This window comes from Acromyrmex echinatior, chromosome 12, assembly GCF_024713525.1.
Source record: "Acromyrmex echinatior isolate Ae372 chromosome 12, ASM2471352v2, whole genome shotgun sequence".
Lineage (NCBI taxonomy): Eukaryota > Metazoa > Arthropoda > Insecta > Hymenoptera > Formicidae > Acromyrmex > Acromyrmex echinatior.
This window is the reverse complement of record NC_141863.1, coordinates 12,716,354-12,739,534: the sequence shown is the minus strand read 5'-3', so window position 1 is coordinate 12,739,534 and position 23,181 is coordinate 12,716,354. Positions and strand designations below refer to the sequence as shown.

At 31.5% G+C, this 23,181-nt stretch overlaps 2 protein-coding genes and 1 pseudogene across 11 annotated transcripts in view; 2 read left to right on the top strand and 1 right to left on the bottom strand.

The window, feature by feature from the left end:
• The first annotated feature begins 627 nt into the window (after positions 1-627).
• Hs6st (heparan sulfate 6-O-sulfotransferase) overlaps positions 628-23,181 on the top strand; it is a 162,419-nt gene continuing 139,865 nt past the window's right edge. For all 10 annotated transcript variants that reach the window (XR_015546931.1, XR_845732.2, XR_845733.2 and 7 more), the window contains exon 1: positions 628-1,523. Coding sequence is in view for 2 of the 10 variants with exons in the window: in XM_087411874.1 (XP_087268000.1) it covers positions 1,010-1,523 (514 nt within the window). In the remaining 8 variants the exon portion in view is untranslated. The remainder of the gene's footprint in view (positions 1,524-23,181) is intronic.
• On the top strand, positions 12,696-16,497 carry LOC105143422 (uncharacterized). The gene is given in 2 exon segments (XM_011051746.2): positions 12,696-15,628; positions 15,775-16,497. Coding segments are annotated over 2 exon segments (693 nt in total). The 5' UTR covers positions 12,696-15,518; the 3' UTR covers positions 16,358-16,497.
• LOC147907944 (uncharacterized) lies at positions 17,196-21,636 on the bottom strand (annotated as a pseudogene).

Sequence of the window (23,181 nt, the reverse complement as noted above, 5' to 3'; positions counted from 1 at the left end):
GACCATCAACACACATCTAGTGACAAAAAACCGCGGATACTTTTTAGATGACCCAATACTCTGAAACAGAACGCAGTCATGGATTTATAGAATCTCTAGTTGTTATACAGCGGCGACGCCACTAAAGACAGACTCTTGCATGATGTATAATATAGTAGATATATGTATATCTGAAACTTGCATTTTGAAATCAACTCTTCATATTAGCTGTCGCAACAAACTTGCGATCAGCTTGCAACTAATGTAGAACCGGCTTAAGGCCGGGTTCACACCTTGACGGAAAAGCGGAAAACGGAAAAGCGAAAGCCAATCGGAACTCGCAGTAGGCTATACATTTCGCTTGTCTGCTCTGTCTTTCTATGAGTTCTGATTGGCTTCCGCTTTCCGTTTATCCGTCAAGGTGTGAATCCGGCCTAAGGGTGAAATCACATAGTGTGGAAAAGGACTGCGGAATAGAGAATGCGTCATTGAATCAATCAATTAGCGCTATTCAGAATAACACTGAATAACGCTGATTGGTTGCTTCTATGACGCATTCTCTATTCCGCAGTCGTTTTCCGCACTGTGTGATTTCACCCTAAGAGTCTGTGTTCCCTGTTTAACGTACTAGAAGTTTGGAACCCCTGGGCCTATTTCAGCCATCTCAGTTTCTCTCTTGATTGTATAAATGTAATCCGTGACTGCCTGTGCGCTGTAAGTGCGACAAATTTTGTTAAATAAGTTTGATAATCGTTATCAAAGTAGAATATATTTTCTAATTATTCCTCTACACCTATGCTATTGAAATATAGTGTGTTCCTAGTCGTATTCCTTGGATAAATTTTTGTCAATCCTAGTCGAGTGTTTTAAGCGAACTTTTATTTTTTTTTGTCATGGCCGATATACTCGAGTGTATTTACAGCCGGATCGTGTCAGTGTGCGATGGTAAACGTCAATTGTACTCAACAATTCGTTAAGAGCTGGTGAAGTTGCTAGTGTCAAGCAACGTGAAACATGGGTGACGATAATAATGGGCAGACGAACGGGTGTCGATGCGGAGATAGACGCTACTATTAGCGAGCTGGAAGTGCTCGTCGCGTCGGAGGTTGAAAGGGAAGACGAGGGGGAGGGGAAGGAGAATATATACGACGGAAGGTCTGCGACGAGAATGGAATCGCGGCACCCACGCAAGAATCGTCTACGTAGCATCGTCGGGATATGCCTGTTCCTTGCGCTGACCGGGATCATTTACCTGGGCTACTTCTGCCCTGATCACGTGTGCGCTTTGACAAACCGCGAGATTAGGGAGTCTATTGGATTGTCAGAGAGCCTGTCCATCCCTGGGTCACCTGTCGCTGGTTCCGCTGCGCTCTCTTCAGTTTCCATCGAGCTTGATAGAAATGGTTTGCTCTCAGTGCATCCCGCCTTCAAGCTACAGAGCATCCAGGGTAGTCTAGGCTATGATGACATCTTTGCCAATGACACCTTTCAATTTGATATCAACGCTCACGATGTTATGGTCTTCCTTCACATACAAAAAACAGGTACGTCAAGAAAGTTCCAAATTGCCATGTCTATTGAAAACAAATTTTAAAAGTGTTACAAATAATGAAATATAACTCATTAGTTGCACAGCAATATTCGAAGGACAATAATCAAAGAGGAAAGATAAAGATAATAAATTTAAGTAATATAATAAATAATTTATTCTCTAATAATTTAGAAGGACAAGAAAGCTTTGTATTTAATCTTTATCATGATAAACAATAATCAAATAAGTAATTAAAATAAAGATGTTGACACTATAAAGTTATATTGAAGAGACTTTAATGTTCAAATGAAAAAAAATAGAGCAAATTGTACGAATAGAGCAAGTAAAATATGTGTCGAAGTAATGTAAATACAGAGTAACAACAAAGGCTATGTCAAAAGTCAGATAACAAGTCTGTTTGTACTGCTTGAAATCTTCAATAATTTTTTTAAAATGAGAAAGACACATATTTGGGCTTTGAAAAGAAAGAAAGAAAGAAAAGATGCTGAGTATAAAAAGTGCAATAATGTAAACAGACCTAATATAACTTATAAATAATAAGAATTTTATGTTTAGACTGTACGTATATGTAAGAACACAACCAATAAGTAGAAATTAAATGTCTATAACGGTTAAATCTTTAATACTTAAATAATTCAGTGTAAATTCTATATACAGATGTATTATTTTAATTGACGCACTAAAATATCTCTTGAACAGTACATTTTGGAGAAAAATGTGTCAGAAAAAAAAGTTATATGGTTTGGAAAGGGACATAAGATGGTGCTATTGGTTTGACCTTGGAAAGTTGTTTGAAGGTCACGTAGAGGTCATCGATTTCTTAAATGAAATCCCATTAATATTTCATTGCATATTCTTATAGCTTGCCTCGAGAGCTTTCCAAAACACTATAATGAAATTATTTTTAATTAAGTATTTTTTAAATTATAAGATTTCAAAGATACAGTACCGCCAGCATTAGTATTATCCAAGATGTTCTATTGATGGTTAAAACCTTTTGAATGTTATTCAGGATTTAGGTAATCATGACTAGGTAACATTTGTCAAAATCAAGGCTATTGGAGGTTGTATCTCTTATTTTCATTTTTACATAGAAATGTAATTTTTAGTGCGAAAATTAGAGGAACAACCTTCAAACCTTAATCTTGACAAATGTTATCCAAGTCATGGTCTTGAATAACATTCAAGAAATTTTAACTATCGGTGCTGCAACTTGCAAACCTTATAACTCAAGAAGAACATTAATGAAAATGAACTTAATTATAATGTTTTGGAAAGCTTTTGAGATAGACTACAAGAATATGCAATAAAATATATGAAATTCTATTTAAGAAATTGACCTTTAAACAATTTTTCAAAGTCGAACTAATAGCATCATTTTATGTCCTCCTCCAAACCATATAACTTTTAAATTTATCAAACGTGGCTTAAATATACAATATACATATAAATAAAAGAGCAAAAAAGCCACACGCTGAATCGTTAGCGAAAGTCACATATTTAAAAATTCCTCAAATTGATATAAATAAACATAAACGTTTCGGCCAAGATATGGCCAGTATGTAAAATAATTAAATAAGTAAAATAATGAAGTTACAACAAAATTAGTTACATAAATAAACGCAGAACATAAAATAATCGATTTTCTAGCAAAAGTTGAGCCAATGTCGATCAATTAATTCGTCAAGTTAATCTTCATGTATTTGGTCTAATTAAGATTGCAGTGTATCACAAAATTTCCAAGTTCTATGATATCAGACAAAGACGTGCGAAAATAAGTTTCTTTAGACCAAAGATACGAGGATTAGCTACGTAATCAAGGATCGACATTGGGCTAAAAATCTGTTATTTTATGATCTGCGTTTAATTATGTAACTTATTTTATCACGCTGAATCAAAATTGTTGTGACTTCATTATTTCCGCGGGTATTGCTTCAAAAATACAAATTATTTTCTATATAATTTTTGTTTTTACAGCAGAGAACTTGTTTTGGTCATCATTTGTTTGCTTTAAAAACACACATTCTTTGCTTTAAAATACAAATTCTCTGCTTTGAAAACAAATTTTCTATTGTAAAAATTATATAGAAAATAATTTATGTTTTTATAAGAAGACGTCGAATCCAATCCAACATACATTGTCTGCCAAAGATACTTCAAACTATTTTCCTCTACTAATGTTTTCATACGTTTGCATACTTCTAAAAGTATTCTTTCTTATTCAAATCATATAAAATTATTTAGTAGAGATAACAAAGAAGTGACTTTTTTACATGTATGATGAGAATGTTCAGATGGATGAATATTATATCAGTAATCAAGCAATTATTAAATAATGGAATTAGTATATATGGATTTGTTAATGGCAATTACATCGCGTTATTAAATGTGTTATGTTAATAATATATATATATATATATATATATATATATATATATATATATTTTGATATATTAATTAATGTAAGCGGTCCTATTTCAAATACTAATATTTTATGAGCGTCTTTAATAAGGCTGAGGATATTATTATAGAAAATAAAAATAATGTATTGCGAAAATAACTCAGTCTGTTATAACTGACGTGGTAGAAATTTTAAATGTTTTTTCGAAAGACAGTATTAAGACAAATTCGGAAATTGATCAACGACAAAGTCATATACACATAAAAAATTTAATTGTTACTTTTCAACATAGCAACCTTATTACTTAATAACTATCCGATTACTGATTGATGAAATATTTGACTAAATCTCGACATTTTCATTATGTACATATGTGTATAAGGAAGCCGCTTCTTCGTTATCTCGTTCAAATTATTAGGTGTTGGAATTAATTCGTAGCGTTTTTTAATGAAAGAATGTTATTTATTTCACATGAGCATTAAAAAATACATTAATGAAAGTACTTCCCATCACTTGTAAAACGCTACGAATTAATTCCAACACCTAATAAATAATTTTATATGATTTAAAAGAGAAAGTGTAAGAGTTAATGCGAGTGTTGATTGCGTAAAAAGAAAAAAATACTAGATTTACATTACATTAAATGTGTATAGATATAATGATATTTTCATAAGTTTTATTTCATAAGTTAAATTTACATTTTAAATTTGAATTAACTCTTCGTTGACCTCTTTTTTCGATCATTTTTGATACGTTTGGGTGGCTCACACAGAGCAATTTTTAAACGACTGTCATTCTCATTTAAAAAATCCAATCAATATGAAAAAAATTATAGGTCAATTTCAAGATCTGTAGAATGCCTACATTCAAACAGTTTTTGATTAAATAGTTTTTTATTACTGTTTTTGTGAAAAAATTTCTTGAGTTCAATGAATAGAGAAAAAACGAGTAAAATCTTTGAAAAATTATAATTTTTAAAAAATTCAATGTTAAAAGTTAAAAATTTACAGAATTGTTGTTCAGATATGATACTTTGAAAAAAAAATTAGTTTGTAAGTTGGTTTCAGATAAATGGTATTTATTTTGTATATTGAATGTAGGTTATTTTGGGAATTGAAAAAATAGAGGTTTTCATATTTAAACATTCTATTTTTATTCTACAAAATGAAAGAAAATCGTTTTATATTGTTTTTTTTTCCGAGGAATTATTAAAAATTTATAAATTTTACTGCAATCTACATTCAGTGTACAAATACATGCGATGACGATCACACATAGTCCGTCTGCACGATGCATTGCATTTTTGTTTTGCGGCAGGGTTGATCTACTAAAAAAAACCCACTTAAAAAACCCACCTAAAAAATCCACCAGAAAGTCTAATTAAAATTTAATAATAATGTAAATAAATCATTTAATATAAATTAATATAAATAAAAATAATTTAATATTAGAAATGAATTATAAATAAAATAAAAAAAGGACACATAATAAAAACTAAATTTAAATTTGTTTTGAATAAAAATGTATTTTGTATTTTAATTCCAATCAAGATTTATATCATCATTAGATCGCAAAAAACGGTAAACTTTTACTAGCTTCGTAGCTTTTTCTACTCCAAGTCGATTTCGTAATTTCGACCATACAAGTCCAAAGATTGAAAAAAATCATTCAATCGATGCCGAAGATGCAGGACAAGATAGCAAATTTGAAAAGAAATCGCAAAATCCACTTGGTAGTTAATGGATTTCTCGGTTTTTTTCTCCATGATTTTTCACCATTTCGAAGATGAAAACCTGTCAATGACATTTTCTTGCCACATCGCCTTCGGAAAAAATTCATCGTTAATTCATCTTTAATTTTAAAAGTCATTACGCCTGGAAGATATTCAGGATAATTGTTAGATATCCATTCTTCGGCGATATTCTCTTATTCAATACTTAAATGTTGTCCGTTAAATTCCGGATCCATCATGTGTGCTAATAGATGAATCAATGTTGTGATCGCTTGATCAAATCGTTTCTGAAAAAAACTTTTATATAATTTCAAATCTTCTTCGTTTAGTAAGTTAGACCACACTTCGATTGCCTTCGATATAGATGTTGACTCTTGCTGCAGTACATTTAATGCTGAGGCAACTATCGATAGTTGTTTTCCTAAATATATCGATTTGTTGTAAATTCCCATGTTATTTAAAATATTTGCAATCGAATCATCAAATTCATTGTCTTATTCCAGAGCAATTTCTCTATATTTATGATGATTTGCGGGGAAGGTCTTGACGCATTCTGGATGCGAATTCCACCTAGTTTCGTTAAGAATTTGTGGTATAAGACCATTTTTTTCCTTGAACCATCCATGTACATTACGAAAATATTTTTGAATCTTAATAACTTGCTTCAGTATAGTCTGAGGCGTTACATCTTTCTCCACTAAATTTAAAAGATGTGTCGAGCATCCGTACGCAATCAACTGGTTTTTTTCTCTTAAAATCTGCCACATTTTGGACATTTTATTCTCATTATTCGTGATCACGGCGAAAACCTTTGCATTGTACTTTTCTTTACACTCTTTTATAGCAGCTTCCACAACCTCAGCGCATCTTTTTGAAATTTTCTTTTCTGATCCAGAATCGTAAGCATCAAAAAGAAAACTTTCAATACCCGTATATAAACTTATTGCCTGGATGGGATCATTACGGACATTTGATCAACCATCTATTATAAGTACGCTTTTTTACGCTTTTTGATTGTAGCTTTTCTCTAAGATCAATTTCGTTTTTTTCATATGTAATGTCCAAAAGATCAAGAAGATATGTAGTGTCATCCGATCATTTTTGATGAAGGAGATTTATAACCTAGCCGTAAATTTTGAATCATTTTTTCAAAACTTTTTAGTTACGCAGCATTAAACCGAAGATTTGCTGCGAAAAAACTCTGATCGATTTGCGCTTGTTGGTTACTTGTAATTTTAATAATCAGTAATTACATTCTGAACTTTCCTCTTTTTAATTTGAGATGAATCATGCGCATTTGTTTGCTTTTGGTTTTCCTCTAAAAATGAATATAAAGTATTTGTTATTATGTTTTTTTGTTTAATACATTACTGATATAAATAATAATTACAACTTCGATTGTAACTATTCGATTTTATCATTTAATGGCGAATGTTTTATGTTTATACAGTATTACCAAACTTAAAAGCTGAAACTGTACGTTTATAAATAATTAAAACAATATATTTAACTAACATAAAACGTTATTAATAAAATTAACTGATTAATTAAAATATAAATTTCAAATTTATTTAAAATGAATATATTTTAATTAATTAAATTAAAATATTACTTATTACTACAATATTTTTTTTTAAATCGTGGTTCCTACATAAACTGTTTTAGAATTTATAGTTAGCTAAAGAAAAATTTGAGTCTAAAAGAGTAAAAGAAGGGTATTATAAAAAGACCTGTTTTTGCCCTGGAAAAAATAAACCTCATTTCTTATAGTTTTTTGAATCGAAGATTCCGATAGTGTTATTAAAATTACGTTACGTGACGGGAACACATAGAAAATTGAGTTTAAATCAGGAAAACACATGGCATTACAATTAGACAGGACGTTACACTACATATATAGTACATACTGTGATACATCATGTTTTAATATGAAAAATACAGAATATTTCATAAAATTGCTATATTTAAATTTAATAGCAAAGATAATAGACACAACGGAGTTGCTTGCATGAAAATGTTAACACGTTGCTCCCCCCGCCCGGCAGATCGCGGACGCGTGACATGTTTGTGAAAGCACACAAACTTTTTTGTCTTGCGAATGATTGCGATGCCACGCATTTTCTCCATTTAAACTTAATTTTCTATGTGTTTCTGCTGTGTATAATGTTAATCAATGTCAAATTTTTCGCTTCAAAAATTATAAGAAATTTCTTTTACTTGTCCCGAGCAGGGCAAAAAGCTTTTTCGTAACAGCTTTCTTTTGAATTTAGATTAAGAATTTTTTATTAAAAGTTAAAAGCCCTATAATGCTAATCGTTCTGCAAGAAAATTTAAACACTTCAAACACATGCAAGCATGAGATAAATTAATTATAGCGATGATAATTTTTAAAAAACTTTACCAATTTCTCCAGATGTCATCTGTGCTTGGGATTTTTCCAATATTGAGATTTCATCGATTTCATCTTCTTCGGAATTTCGAGCTTTACATTTTTATAAATGAGTTCGAATACTTTCAATTTTAGAACTGCTTCATAACAATATTTGCATTTGCACTTTGAATCGCCGTCTATTTTCAAAACTTTGGATCATTCATTAACACTTTTCTTACCACATCCTTTCAATTTTTTTGACATAATGATACGCAAAATTTAAATGAAAAATAATTATTTGTATCGAAAGATGCGGCTAAATACAGTTTATGAATATTTTTAACGGCTAAAAACGACAATGTTTACTGTTGCACTGCTGGACTGAGACAAATCTGAGATGATTTTCAGCATCGGCAAAAGAGTTCGTTTGTACTTTATTCATTTGTTTAGCGACGATCGCGAAGTCGCGCAAAAGACGCTGCCATAGGTGCGCGGCCATACGGACAGGTCGACAGTGTTTTGATGAAAATGTCAATGTGCTTGGAGTCGAAATTGCATCACTGTCACGAAGCACGATTACTGATAGAACGTTCAAAATAATAGTTTTCGACATACAAAGTCGAAGATCCAGTTTTTTTATAGAGAAATTTTCAAAAATTTCGATTTTTTTAAACTAAAATATTTCAAACTGGCTATCATAGTTTTTATTCTATAAATCAGAGTTTTATAAATTAGAGTAAATAAATAAAAACTGAAATTTTTGCCTTGAAACATTTACATGAAATTATTAAAAATTATATACAACTTTTCCTTTATTTATTAAATTATAATATATAAAATTTATGATTTTTTAAAAATGCTATTTTCTTAAAAAATTCACAAAAAATATATTATAAATAATAAATATTTTGAGATTTTGATAAAATTTTTTTCCGGTTTTTAGAAACTTAAAAAAAAATTGTTTAATTTAATTTATTTTTAGTTTTAATTTTCATCCTTCAAATATTAATTGTAGTAAATTGTATTAAAAATTGTATTAGGTGTTGGAATTAATTCGTAGCGTTTTTAATGAAAGAATGTTATTTATTTCACATGAGCATTAAAAAATACATTAATGAAAGTACTTCCCATCACTTGTAAAACGCTACGAATTAATTCCAACACCTAATATGTTTATTTTTTTTTTTTTGAGCAAATTTATAAAAAAAACTATACGTAAAAATCTCACCACTTGATGGAATTATTTTTTGTCAAAAAATGAATTGAAAAAAAAATGATTGACTCAAGACTGATCGGGTCGATTTGGCATAGAAATAGAATGTTTCTTATACAAATATGCATGTATATTACATTTTAATTAATAAATTAAATTATTAGGTGTACAAAAAAGTTCTGAGCTTTAGATTTGATACAACCGAAATAATTTAAATTTTATATATCTTCCCGCCCTTTTGCGGTTTTAAAGCGTTAACATTTGGCCTTCTAAAATGCCATACGGTTTGGCGTTTGATGCACATAATCTCAAAAATCAGTAGTGTTCACGATGGCAATAACAAAAGAGCATATTCGATTTTCCATCCACTTCGCGTTTCATCTGAAGAAAAATGCTGCTGAAGCCACTGCAATGATTTGTGCTGCATATGGAGAGAACGCTGTAAGTCATGCTACATGTAAAAGACGGTATCAAAAGTTTCGCCAAGGAGATTTCAGTCTTAAAGATGAATCGCGTGCTGGACGCCCTGAAAAGATTGAAACGGACGAATTGCAAGCACTGCTGGATATAAACTCTGCGCAAACTGAAAAGGAGCTTGCAGAACAGCTTGGCGTTACGCAGCAAGCCATTTCCGTACGATTACATACGATGTTTTGATTGAATTTTACAAAAAAAAGCTCAGAACTTTTTTGTACACCTAATAAAATAATTAAATTGAAATTAATTCATAATGAAATTATCTATTATATCATATTGAATAGCAAATCTTGCAAACCATTAGTATTGGACTATTAGGTCATTTAAAAAGTATCCGCGGTTTGTTCAATTTTTGAATGAAAAAACCGCGGATACTTTTTAAATGACCCAATATAAAGAATAAAAATGCATAAAACTCGGAAAACCCCAAAAAACCTGAGTTTTTTTTAAAAAAACTCATCTAGGTCCGGGTTTTTTCAAACCCTTGCGAGTTTTTTTATAGTTGCAAATATTATATCGCTGTTGCTTATCAAATTAGCATCTTTCATTGTCTACATTTAACGAATCTGAAGCTATTTGTAAAATATTTTTTATGCCCATTTTGACGTCAGCACATAGCGATGAAATAGCATAGTTCTTTCAAAAATGGCTCACATAACGATTTTATAAACGTTTTTATAAACTGATGACATGTCAATACTTTGGATTGATTTTCACTATTATCATCCATTTGCAAGTAAGATTCTTAAATTGATGTGTGCTTGATCAAATATTCTAAAGAAATAGCGCATTGGCCACCTCATTGTTGCTGTACTGGTAGTGAAAGCATGGTTAAGTTGATCGAATCCGTGCCTCTTTTTGTTTTATTATAATATACGCAAATTGTACGCCATGATGTTCTATATTTCAGTAATTAATATAAGAATGTTCTACAAAATTAAAAAAAAAATTACGATGATTCTAAGGTATACCTATGATATATTAGGTGTTGGAATTAATTCGTAGCGTTTTTAATGAAAGAATGTTATTTATTTCACATGAGCATTAAAAAATACATTAATGAAAGTACTTCCCATCACTTGTAAAACGCTACGAATTAATTCCAACACCTAATATATAAGCAAAAATAGCCAAAAAAATGATACTTTTTTTACCGATGTGAACTTGGCGTCCAATTTTATCAAATAAAAATAAAAATTAACGTAGCGCTTTTGTACTTCGTTTATATCTGTTCGAGCACATTGTGTTCGAGCACATGTTTGTAACCGTTCGAGCATAAATTGGCATTAGAGTACATAATTAGCACATAAAAAGCATTTAATTCTGGCATAGGTGCTATTTTGATTTTTTGTGGGGGGGGGAGGTGCTAGCTTAACAGACATTTAAAAATCCACAATTTTTTCTATCAATAAGTGTAGATCTTACTTCTTCACATTTGTTCCGCAGTTGATAACATATATGACATTAAATCAAATTAAAAATTTTTTTTGACACATCCTACTATGTACGTAATCGTGTAATTAGCAGCATTGATATGCAGCAATGGTATATCATTAATTAAAATATGATTGTTATTTTTATCTTTATTTTCAATATTTAAACTTGATGTTTTGGGCGATGATGAAATATTTAGGATAAGAATATTATCTAATGAAACACACTTTCCTTGTATAGAGGGTTTTGTTATGATACAAAAGGCGTTTATGAAGCTATAATTGTCAATATATGAAAAGAATATTTCCAAATGATATTATGATAACTTATAAGTAAGTATATATTGTAAATATCCTTTCTACATATTCGTAAAACAAAAATTAGATTTTTCATATCTGTAATTAAATCCAGGAAACCTGTTTTTAAATTTCAATCACTAATTTGCCTTTGAGTTCAATTATAATAGATAACAAATATTTTATAGATGTATCTAAGAAAAAAAAATTTTTTTTGTTATCTTTAGACAATGGCTTCTTAAAGGGATGTTGGAGTGGCCAAATTGTCGATATTTTGCAGATCGATATAAATCTTCGAATTTATTGAACGAAATAAAAAATCCTTTTACTAGATTAAAGTAGACGCAAGAAGTGCTGCAATAGACTTTATAAAATTGGAAAAAAAGTTAAAAACTTACATTTTTTTCAACTTGTAGAACTGTTATCTGACGTAGATGTTTCTTTAATACAAAAGTTTTATAATTCGTCTGGACCAAACGATAGTGCAGCACTCAGCGCATTAATGCACAAATAATACTGAGTTTATGAAACTAACATTAAAAGCTTCAAAAGAAAGATTTATATCGATCTGCAAATGACGTGTATACAAACTCTGAGCGAAGACTCGAAATGGTAAACAAAGCAATAATTGTGTCTAGCAGTAAGTGTTCGATTTTCTAAGAGATGGCGTTGTAATAAGTTAGATAAGGACAGATGAATACGTTTGAGCGAGACGCAACGATATATTGGGTCATCTAAAAACTGCGGATACTTTTTAGATGACCCAATATAATAAGTATAAAAAATGAATGAAAGATATCACTATTATCGAATTTGAAATTAAAAAAAAATCTGTACTATCGACATTGATCAAGTTCAGCCGTCGATCTAGCATCCCCTTAAAAGTGCTGTAAAAAAATTTCTGGAATTAAGACAATCAAAAGTATTGTTTATTATTCTATAAATATATTCTATAAAATTATTCTATAAAACTGTGACAATACAATCTGGATGACCATCATCATGTAATACCTCTAAGGCTGTGGCACAATTATCGCTTAAAGTTTATACGCTAATTTTACGTTTATTTTATTTTTCTCCCCTTGTATGTGTTTAGAAGTTAACTTGTTAGCTAAATGAAAGCAACCATTGTTTTGAAGATGAACAAATTTTACTATAAATTCTCATTTAATTGTATTAGGTGTTGGAATTAATTCGTAGCGTTTTTTAATGAAAGAATGTTATTTATTTCACATGAGCATTAAAAAATACATTAATGAAAGTACTTCCCATCACTTGTAAAACGCTACGAATTAATTCCAACACCTAATATTATCACCAGAACATAATATTTCTTTAGAAACCGAGGTATTTCTAACTAATTTAACCATATGACACATTCAGAATAATTGGAATCTTATAATCATAAGTTGAATGTAAAATGCTATTAAAATTATCATTGCCATTTAAATATTTAAACATGTTAATATTTGATGCAAATCCGTCAAAAGAGAATTGTCTTTGTAATTTCACCCAATTCTTCTTTAATAAGACCGTTGACGAAGAAGTATGCAATTGGCAATTTCCACCTTTCATTTACACCGTTTAATAAATATACTAATGCTTAGCTACAGGTAAACGTTTATCCTCATGAGGCAATTCATTTTCCACATATCCTACTAATTTTTTTATATGATTTTTTGTATGATTCCAATTTGTTCAGTATATATTAGGTGTAGTAAAAAGAAATCCATTATTTTTCCAATAGATGGCTTTAGTAATCTGTATCACGCGTAGACGAGATCTAATATTTGTCTTTTAATGTTCCGTAGTTCAGTGCAAATAAAATAATAATAATAACTATAATTTACACTGTCTTTTCGTATAGTTTATTGTTCACTGTACAGTAAATTTTCGTCTGGGACTCGCAGTTTGTAAATGTCATAATGTTAACACAATCTATAGTTTGCTAACAATAACGCACTTTGAAATGTTTGTATAATAACGACGCATTTATAACATTCGTATATTTACGATGTACTGTATACTCTTTGGTTTGTACTGATATCCTTCGACGACGCCTAAGGCTGATGTCCTGAGTCGAAATACGGAGAACGCTTTGAGGCTGTTACCCTGAATCACGGATGCAGACGCATGACACGCTTAGAGGCAGATGCCTTGATTCACGTTCGGTCCGGACACACGCGAGAACGCCTGACGACGATGCCTTAACTCGCAATCGTTTATTCGATGTGTGTTCTCTTAGGCTCCGTGATCGACTGACTATCTACCAGTGTTGTTAGACGGGCCGGATTTCAGACACATTCGCGTCCAATGTAGCTTCAGTAATGTATCGGTCTAACTAGTAAAAATCGGTCTAAATAGGAGATCATTAGTCGTTTAGGATTGAAAATATTGAAAATTTTAATATATTTTACATACGTATACATGTATATATTCATATATATATAAAATATATTTCTAATCTTTTTTCAGTAGTTTGAATCGCAATAGATTCCTCAATTTGTATATTGGAAGAAAACGCATCAGTTTCTTTGCTGCAAAAACGACTTGCTGGTTTTCCTTTTACAATATTTTTTGTAGTTCATTTAAATTAATTTTACTAGCTTTATTGGATTTAATTGAATTATTAAAATCTTGAATAATTAACTTGTTTACTTGAGATTCTTTAATTTCTTCAATTTTGTTAGGATTTAAATTAGTTCAAGAAAATTAGATAATAAATCGACAAATAAACAAAAAAATTTCGAAGTTCGTGAAAACTTCACTAACTTGTAGAGAAATACACTATTGAAGATTCCAAAGAGTCCCGAAATGGTGTGCTTGACCCTCCAGCTCAAGTAGAAACCTCCCTCCACGCTTCCCACCGGGATAACAGAATGCATCTAACAACATCAACTTCGGGCCAATTTTGCTGTAAACATTACACGTGTAAAGACCTAAACACAATGCGAGGCAATAACAATAGTATAGCGATAGGAATAATGTAGAAATAAGAAATATATAAATTATCGCCTCTCCATCGTTGCACAATGTGGCGAAAGAAATAACGGCCAACCAATCAGATCGCGTACATATAGTATGCTCTTCTGCTTTAGTAGATGTAACCTAAAACCGTTAAGTCACATTAAATCATTACAGAACAAAAATTGCCTTCAATGAGGTATTTTTTAAGCAGATTTTCATCAGAAAATTTTATAATGGTAAATATATTTTATAATGTTTGAATTAAAAATATATTACATAGAAAGTATTTTTGAAACATTCATATATATACGTACGAGGGCGGTCCGATAAGTACTTAGCCTACAAAAGAAAAACGAAAATTTTGGAAAAGTGGCGATTTATTTCTCAACATAGTCTCCTTTTAGCTCAATACACTTGACCCAGCGATGCTCCAACTTCTTTAACTCGTCTAAAAAGTACGTTTTCTCGAGGTCTGCAAAGTAGGCCTCCGTGGCAGCGATGACCTCCTCGTTCGACTGAAATTTCTGCCCGGCGAGTGACTTTTTCAAGTTTGGAAACAAAAAGAAGTCGCACGCCAAATCTGGAGAATACGGTGGATGGGGCAGCAGCTCGTAGCCCAATTCGACCAATTTGTCGAATCACCGACCGATATTGCTCTTTTTCCATTTTTCTAAAATCCGCGGACACGCCCGCTTCCACACGCGGTCAAAACAAAACTACGAGTCCGATTCGGCTGAAATTTTGACAGTAGCCGTCTACGAGAATGTACTACACGTTAGTAAATTTCTCTTGCGATAGTGGCTCCATCGGGCGTTGAGTACTTATCGGACCGCCCTCGTACATACAAAACATACAATTTTCTATTTATTATATTTTCATGCAAATATTTAGGTAAGATGGAAGATGAATTGATATTTATCATTGCAATGCAAATATTGTGCTAGCATTATATATTGCATGGAAAGTGGAAAAAACAAGAGAAATCGACGATGTGGTGTGTACGCCCTATAAATCAGAGGCATTCATAGTATAATGACTTTTCCACTCTGTTTTTGAAATTAAAAGAAGACCCAAATCTCTTTTTTCGTATACAAGAATGGATGTGCCTACATTTTATGAATTTCTTCGACTGGTAGGACCACATTTGAGAAAAAACAGTATAAGACCATCAATATGTCCAGAACAGCGTTTTGCTATAACATTGAGGTATATTTTCATTTCAATTATTATAATTATATTTGATTTATTAATTGTATTTTATCTCACAATAAGGTAATAACTAGTATAATTATTAATAATTTGTTACATTAGATATTTGGCAACCGGAGACCAAATACTATCCATGGCTTTAGTTTACAGAGTCGGAGATCTACTGCTCATATGATTGTGAAAGAAACATGCTCCGTTATAGCAAAAGTTTTAATGCTGATCTATTTGAAACCTCCGACAGAAGTCGAATGGAAAGAGATCTGTACAGATTTTTTAAATTTGTGGAATTTACCAAATTGTGTTGAAGCAATAGATGGCAAGCACATAATGATTCAGGCACTTCCAAACTCTGGATCTATGTACTTTAATTATAAGAAGACACTTAGTCTCGTATTGATGGCCGCTTGTAATGCCAGATATAGATTTATGCTTTTTGATGTAGATGCTTATGGCAGCGATAGCGAGGGGGGAATTCTATCAAGATCGACCTTTGGAAAAGCATTATATAAACATTGAACTTGAAAAAGGAACAGCTCATCTTCCAGGAAGGAATCAAGAAACATCTTGCTACATTTTGTTGCCTACGAAGCCTTTCAAACGTCTATCAACATAATGCGACCTTATCCAGGCAGATTTTTAAATGATCAAAAAAGAATTTTCAACTATCACTTATCACAGGCCAGAAGAACGATAGAAAATATCTTTGGAATTCTTTTAGCTAGATAGAGGATATTTCTAAGATGAATTTATGCTAGCCCATGTTGTTGGCAAATATGTACTAGCAGCAATGTGCTTGCACGATTTTCTAATAACAAAAAACGATCAGCAAGCATTAAAAATATTGTCAATTCACAGATAGAGAAAAAGATATTGAAAAAGGAAAAATAATCGAAGGAGAATGGCGATAACAATCGCAAAGTGATCATATAAGACACATCGGAAAATGCGGAGCACATCGAGCTACGAAAGATGCTTATATAATGCGAGATACTCTGTCTCTTCATGACACCTGCTGGCCAAGTTCCATGGCAGTTCGAATATATATCAGGGATTACATCGTGATATGACGAAAAATAAAATTGAAAATTTTAATTATTAATATAAAATACATAAACATATTCATTATTAATGATTATAAAATAAATTTTGACATTTATATTCTTTTCAAATGAGTTTTAGGTCTGTTCTTCTTGAAAAGTTTTGAACTAGTGTAATAAGTTAAAGTGAGACATTATATTTGTTTTACTCTAACTTATTGCACCAGTTCCGAACTTGAGATATAAAAAAAACAGATTTTTTAAATGAAATATCAGTATTATTCTCTCTTGCTGTAACGATATAATCATTTTTTGTAATTAAATAAATGACCTTGACTGTTTTTAAAAAACATTTCTTATACTTAAAAAACATTTATTACACTTAAAAAACATTTATTATACTACATATAATATATGCATTTTAAAAAACATTTCTTGTACTTCAAAAAACATTATTATACTTTAAAAAAAAACATTTATTATACTATAAGCTTTAAATACAATGCGAAGGAATAGCGATAGCGATAGGAATAATGCGATTTCAATCTATCAGAAAGTGTATATTCCAGTGTATCTGATTTCTGATAGATTGAAATCGTGTTATTCCTATCGCTATCGTTATTCCTTCGCATTGTGTTTATGTTGTGTCACATTGTGAACATATACTTGTATTTTATATTATTAGTTATCAGAAATATATAATTTCCATAAATTTCCTTTTTAATATACTTTTCTTTGGTTCCGTTGTTTTTTTGAGTTCTGCAGTGATTAGATTTCCTATAAGAATATCAGGATCGTTCTTTTCCAACAAACCCTCATCCCTTCTAGAAAACACCTGAGTTACCATCATACTCAATGTAGTATTAAGTTTGCAAAAAGCAGTTTCTATCGGATTATTTTTTCGACTCTTTTCGATTCGCTTCTGACTTTTTACAAAACACGCAGTTGGAAGATCCGTTCTTTCTGATGTCTCTGAATCTGAGGATATTGTGATCGTTGTAATAGCAAAATCGATTGCTGTGACGATGCAACTGATTGTTGTAATGGTGAAATAGTGGGTCATTTTAACGCTGAAGTTAATTCCTATAATGATAGAGATAACTGTGCAGATGAAGCAGTCGATCGTTGCAATGGTGTAACAGAGGATCGTTCTAACGCTGAATATGATTGCTGTGATGATGAAGCTGGTGACTGCTGTAATAACAAAGTAGCTGTACTCTGAAAAATAAAAACACATACATTCAATCAAATAATACCAAAACATTTCAGAAAAAATAACTTTGTACCATGCAGTTCTTATCTTGATTTGTCTTCTCATTTATTATTTGATCAGTTTGATCATTGAATTGGATGTACTTACATTTGATAAAGTTCTGAAATACGATAAACACTTATGAAAATATATATATAATCACATACAAATCTGCAATAATTGTAACAAAATGAATATTAACTTTCTATGAGCCATATGCTTTTCTAGAAAGTTGAGACTTTCATAAAGGTACGATTTCTGTCTCATTTCCCAGCACTATTCCTGGTTTCCTGTTCCTGCATTCTTTCCTGTTCTGCCATTCTTTGCTGAAACGTTATCGAAGCTATGTCCATTGGGTTTGACAATCTAATACTTACATCATAAACATATATTTTTAATATAACACAAACATAAACGCTATGTTTAGCATTAAATTGTATGTTTAGAAGTTTATAGAAAAGAAATTGTTAAATAAGATAGTAAATAAATATATTAAAATAAGAATAAAGACCCAATTACAATAATTTTGAAATTAAAAAAACTAAGTCCTAATTAGCTTTAATATTATAGTATGTTGGATTCCTCTATTCCTATCGCTATCACTATTGCCTCACATTGTGTCTTGGGCTTAAGGTCGCATGTTTTATATTTTGTGTGTTCAGTTATTCTTAAAGTATTAAAAATGGAAAATAAGTTGTTATATATAATGGATCCCCAAAAAAATAGTGATAAAATAATTTGTACACTGTGAAAAAAATTACTGATATCAATAAAATATTTAATTGAATAGTACGGCGATAAAATAATTTTTTTCGTACAAATAATATTTAATTATAATAAAAATTTATTTGTTAATTTCAAATAAATATATTATACAATTGTGCAAAAATAATTTATTTACTTGAAAAAAATAATTTTTTGTAACAACTCAATATTATTTGAGTAAAAAAAATTAATTTAACTAAAAAAAAAAAATATTCAATCAAATATTTTATTGATACTAGTAATTTTTTTTCTCAGTGTATATGCTGTATTGCCAGTATAGAAACTTTTTAATGTCAATGTGAGAATATCTAAAAATAATTCTCAAAATGACTGAAAACAATACATATTTCATATGTGAAGAAACAATTGTGGACGACTAGACTAGACATTAACAGTTAGACTAGAAGCCATAGAAACTTTGAGAAATTGTAGTAAGGAAAGAGAAGATGGGAAACACGAATTACTAATAGGACGAAATATAGTTATTCATAGAAATTGCAGAAAGAATTATACAAGACTAAGTAACATCAAAGAAGCAAAAAAAAATGAAGACCAAGCTTCCTCCTCAAAAATGTCATCAGTTAAAAAGAAATTAAGATCAGCTGAATTTACATTTGATTTCAAAAATTTATGTTTCTTTTACGCGAAAGAGATAGATGATGATTTTGAGAAGAAACAAAAAAATTACATAGAAGAACTGAAATTCGTAAAGTCGAAAATTGGAATGTTCTACCTAATGTTCTTAAATATGCCGACGAAAGAAATGACAAGTGGGGTAAAGACGTTAAGGGTCGTGTAAGTAATGTAATGAATTTGGTTACTGCGAAGACCATCTACCATAAACCATGTTATAGAAAATTCTCAAGAAAAATCCAAGTAAAGAAACAAAGCACGTCTGAACATCCTCAATCAACTGATATATCATTTTCAATGCAAATAATATATAATTACTTAGACAATAACGAAGACCGTCAATTCTCATTACAAGAATTAATAGATTAAATCGAGAGATATGTTCTATATGAAAGTACCGTTAAACAAAAATTAAAAGAAAAATACAAGGACGAAATTATTAGGTGTATGACTTTGCTCATTCGGTTTTCGTTTAGATGGCTTTAGCGGTAAGTGGTGATCGAAATAAATAGATCATAGACGTCACACAATAAACTTGGGAATCTGTCAACATAATCCAAAAAGAAACATTAGTCGATTTGTGTCTGCATCATAAAGTTATTCTTGATTGAAAATGTCAGTTTACGAGCCAAATTCTTGTCATTTGCGGGAGGTTTTAATTTTCTGCTTCAATATGAAGAAATCTGTGGCTGAGGCTCATCGAATGCTTTCAAATATTTATGGTGAAGCCGCTATTAGTGAAAGAACGTGTCATAAGTGGTTTCAACACTTCAAGAACGGTGATTTTCACGTCGAAGACCAGCATAGCGGTGGAAGAGAGAAGGTTTTCGAAGATGCAGAATTGAAGGCATTACTTGATCAAGACTCTTGTCAAAATCAAAAAGAATTGGCACGATCATTAGGAGTGACTCAATCAGCCATTTCAAAACGTCTCAAAGCCATGGGAATGATTCAGAAGCAAGGAAATTGGGTGCCATACGAGTTGAAGCCGAGAGATGTTGAACGACGTTTGTTTGCTTATGAACAGCTGCTTGAAAGACAAAGACGGAAGGGCTTTCTGCATCGCATTGTGACTGGGGACGAAAAATGGGTTCATTACGATAATCCCAAGCGCAGAAAATCATGGGGAGTTCCCGGTCATGCTTCCACGTCGACGGCCAAACCGAATATTCACGGCTCCAAGATCATGCTCTGTATTTGGTGGACCAGCTCGGCGTAGTATATTATGAGCTGTTAAAACCGACTGAAACAATCACAGGCGATCAGTATCGAACGCAATTGATACGTTTGAGCCGAGCATTGAAAGACAAACGGCCGCAATACAACGAGAGACACGATAAAGTGATTTTGCAGCATGACAATGCTCGACCCCATGTTGCGAAAGTGGTCAAGACATACTTGGAAACGTTGAAATGGGAAGTCCTACCCCACCCGCCGTATTCTCCAGACGTTGCTCCCTCTGACTATCACTTGTTTCGATCAATGGCACACGACCTGGCTGACCAGCACTTCCGGTTTTATGAAGAAGTCAAAAATTGAATCGATTCGTGAATCGCCTCAAAAGATGACCAGTTTTTTCGACGCGGGATTCGTATGCTGCCCGAAAGATGGGAAAAAGTAGTGGCTAGCGATGGACAATACTTTGAATCATAAATGTATAACCAGTTTTTTACAATAAAGCCTCGAATTTCGGAAAAAAACTGCATGAGCAAAGTCATACGCCTTATATTATTATTGTGAACCAAAAAAGAGTCTCCCGACAGTTTGCTTCAGAAATATTGGATACGCAATTTTAAGTGATAACTGGTACACTTCAAGAAAACTCGATGAGAAAGAAGAAAAATTGAGAATTATACGAAAAGTAACTGAAATAATAAAATGAGATATTGCAGACATGGTTTACGAAAATGCGTCGTACCCACAAAGTAATGAGTTTTTAAATAGTATCAAAGACGACATTCCGAAATCCTTAACGGTTTTTTTTTTGAAAAAAATAATGAAGAAACGAAAAATCAATTTGCAATCGCTTAAAAAGAAATATATCACAATTGGTCATTCCATAATATCCGAATTAAGTCTCGCTTTTTCAACTCTCCCTTGCAATTCAGTATTGCTTCATTTATCTATAAAAGGGTGGGTTCGAAAAATTTGGTACAAATATTATATAATATCCAAACTCGGTATTTGTTCCAATTATACCAACGTGCAAACTTTACATCGATAATGGCTCCACCAGAAGTCATCGAGCCTAGAGCATTTTGCCAATTTGTCTTCGACAACTGCGATTTCGTATAATTGATGGCTATAATACCTTTCATAACATGGCTGATATTAAATGTATTACTCCAGCCATCTCAATCACATACCGTTCAGATGTAATTGAACAAATGCAAGAAATTGAAAAAGTCTGTAATTGTCGAGAAAAAAGGAATTGCTAACATCGTACCATTTAAAAAAAAAGAAAGAAGCGGAACTGCAAAATCTCGTTTTCGAAAATTTAGACGATCTTTTTCCTTCGAAAGAATATAGTATGAAGTACCATCTAGTTGCAATGTATTGTGGATGTGCGGAAAGTGGAAAGGATTTGAAAAATGGATGATAAGAGTATATGAAAAACATAACAGTTGCAGAACCTTTTGATCAAACGAAAATGCTGTTATTGCTCTTTAAAATGGTTTTACCGAGTGACTGTAATACTGTGTACACATCGCTAATGATAGCTATTGAAAAATCTAAGGAATTAAACATGAAAACGTACAAACTACGTTTGTAACGTTCGATCCCTATACATGACCGCCGTTGACATTGTACATTCTGGTGGGCCAGATTTGGAATTAAATAATATTATAGTCAGACCTGGATTTCACTTACTGATGTCCTTTTTAACATCGGCTTTATAATAAAGGGTTGAAGGAATTGCTAAGAACTATCTATGCACCAAACTCGGTTGATAAAATGCAAACCGGACACGCATATTCTCGAGTTATTTGTAGATACTTACTAATGCAATTAGCTCTTGCCGAAGTTATATTAAATTATATCAATTTTAACGACGAAGAGATAAGTGTTATTGAAGAAATTTTTTCGAGAGTTTTGAGACAACCCTCAATCACAAGAGACGATTGAAAACAAATATATATTCAGGAACATGTCGAAAAAATTAGAACAGCACTTACAAGAAGTGAAGAAAATCGAACCTACAGCAAACTTGTGAGTGCAATATTTTAATATGATCACTCTGATAAAGAACTTTAGTAAAGCTGAAAGGAAATTGGAAAAAACATTGCTCATCATAAAATTAATGATTCCTTACTTCCACGCCAGTGGGCATTTCCCTTACGCAAAGTCTTGCCAAATTTATTTGCAGAATATGTCGACACTGGAAGAAAAAATTGAATATGGCAATTTGGTTAAAAATTGCTACTTTACAATAAGGCGGTAATAACACTTTATTTGCGAAGCACTTGAAAAATTTTGTGGCAACTCTCAAAATGTAGAGTTAAGAGAGACTCGCATTAAAAGAAATGGTGCAGATGAAGAAACTTGATAACTGGCTAAGTATACGCAGCCCTTTTATTTCGACAGATGGAATGTTTCTGAGTTCTGGTATAGTAGGTGATGAACACATAAATTGTCATAAAGCAAACACAATTGGCGAACAGTGTATGGGATAAGTTATTGGGAAATCATTTAAAGCAGTGCTCGCAAAGATTTGCACATTTCGGACAAGAAACTATTCAATAATTGTTATAAATTTACACCGAGAAGTTTTTAGAATACTAACTAACACATTTTGTTATAATAATTCTTGCCTATCAGAAACCATTCAATAATTGTTATAAATTTACATCGAGAAGTTTCTA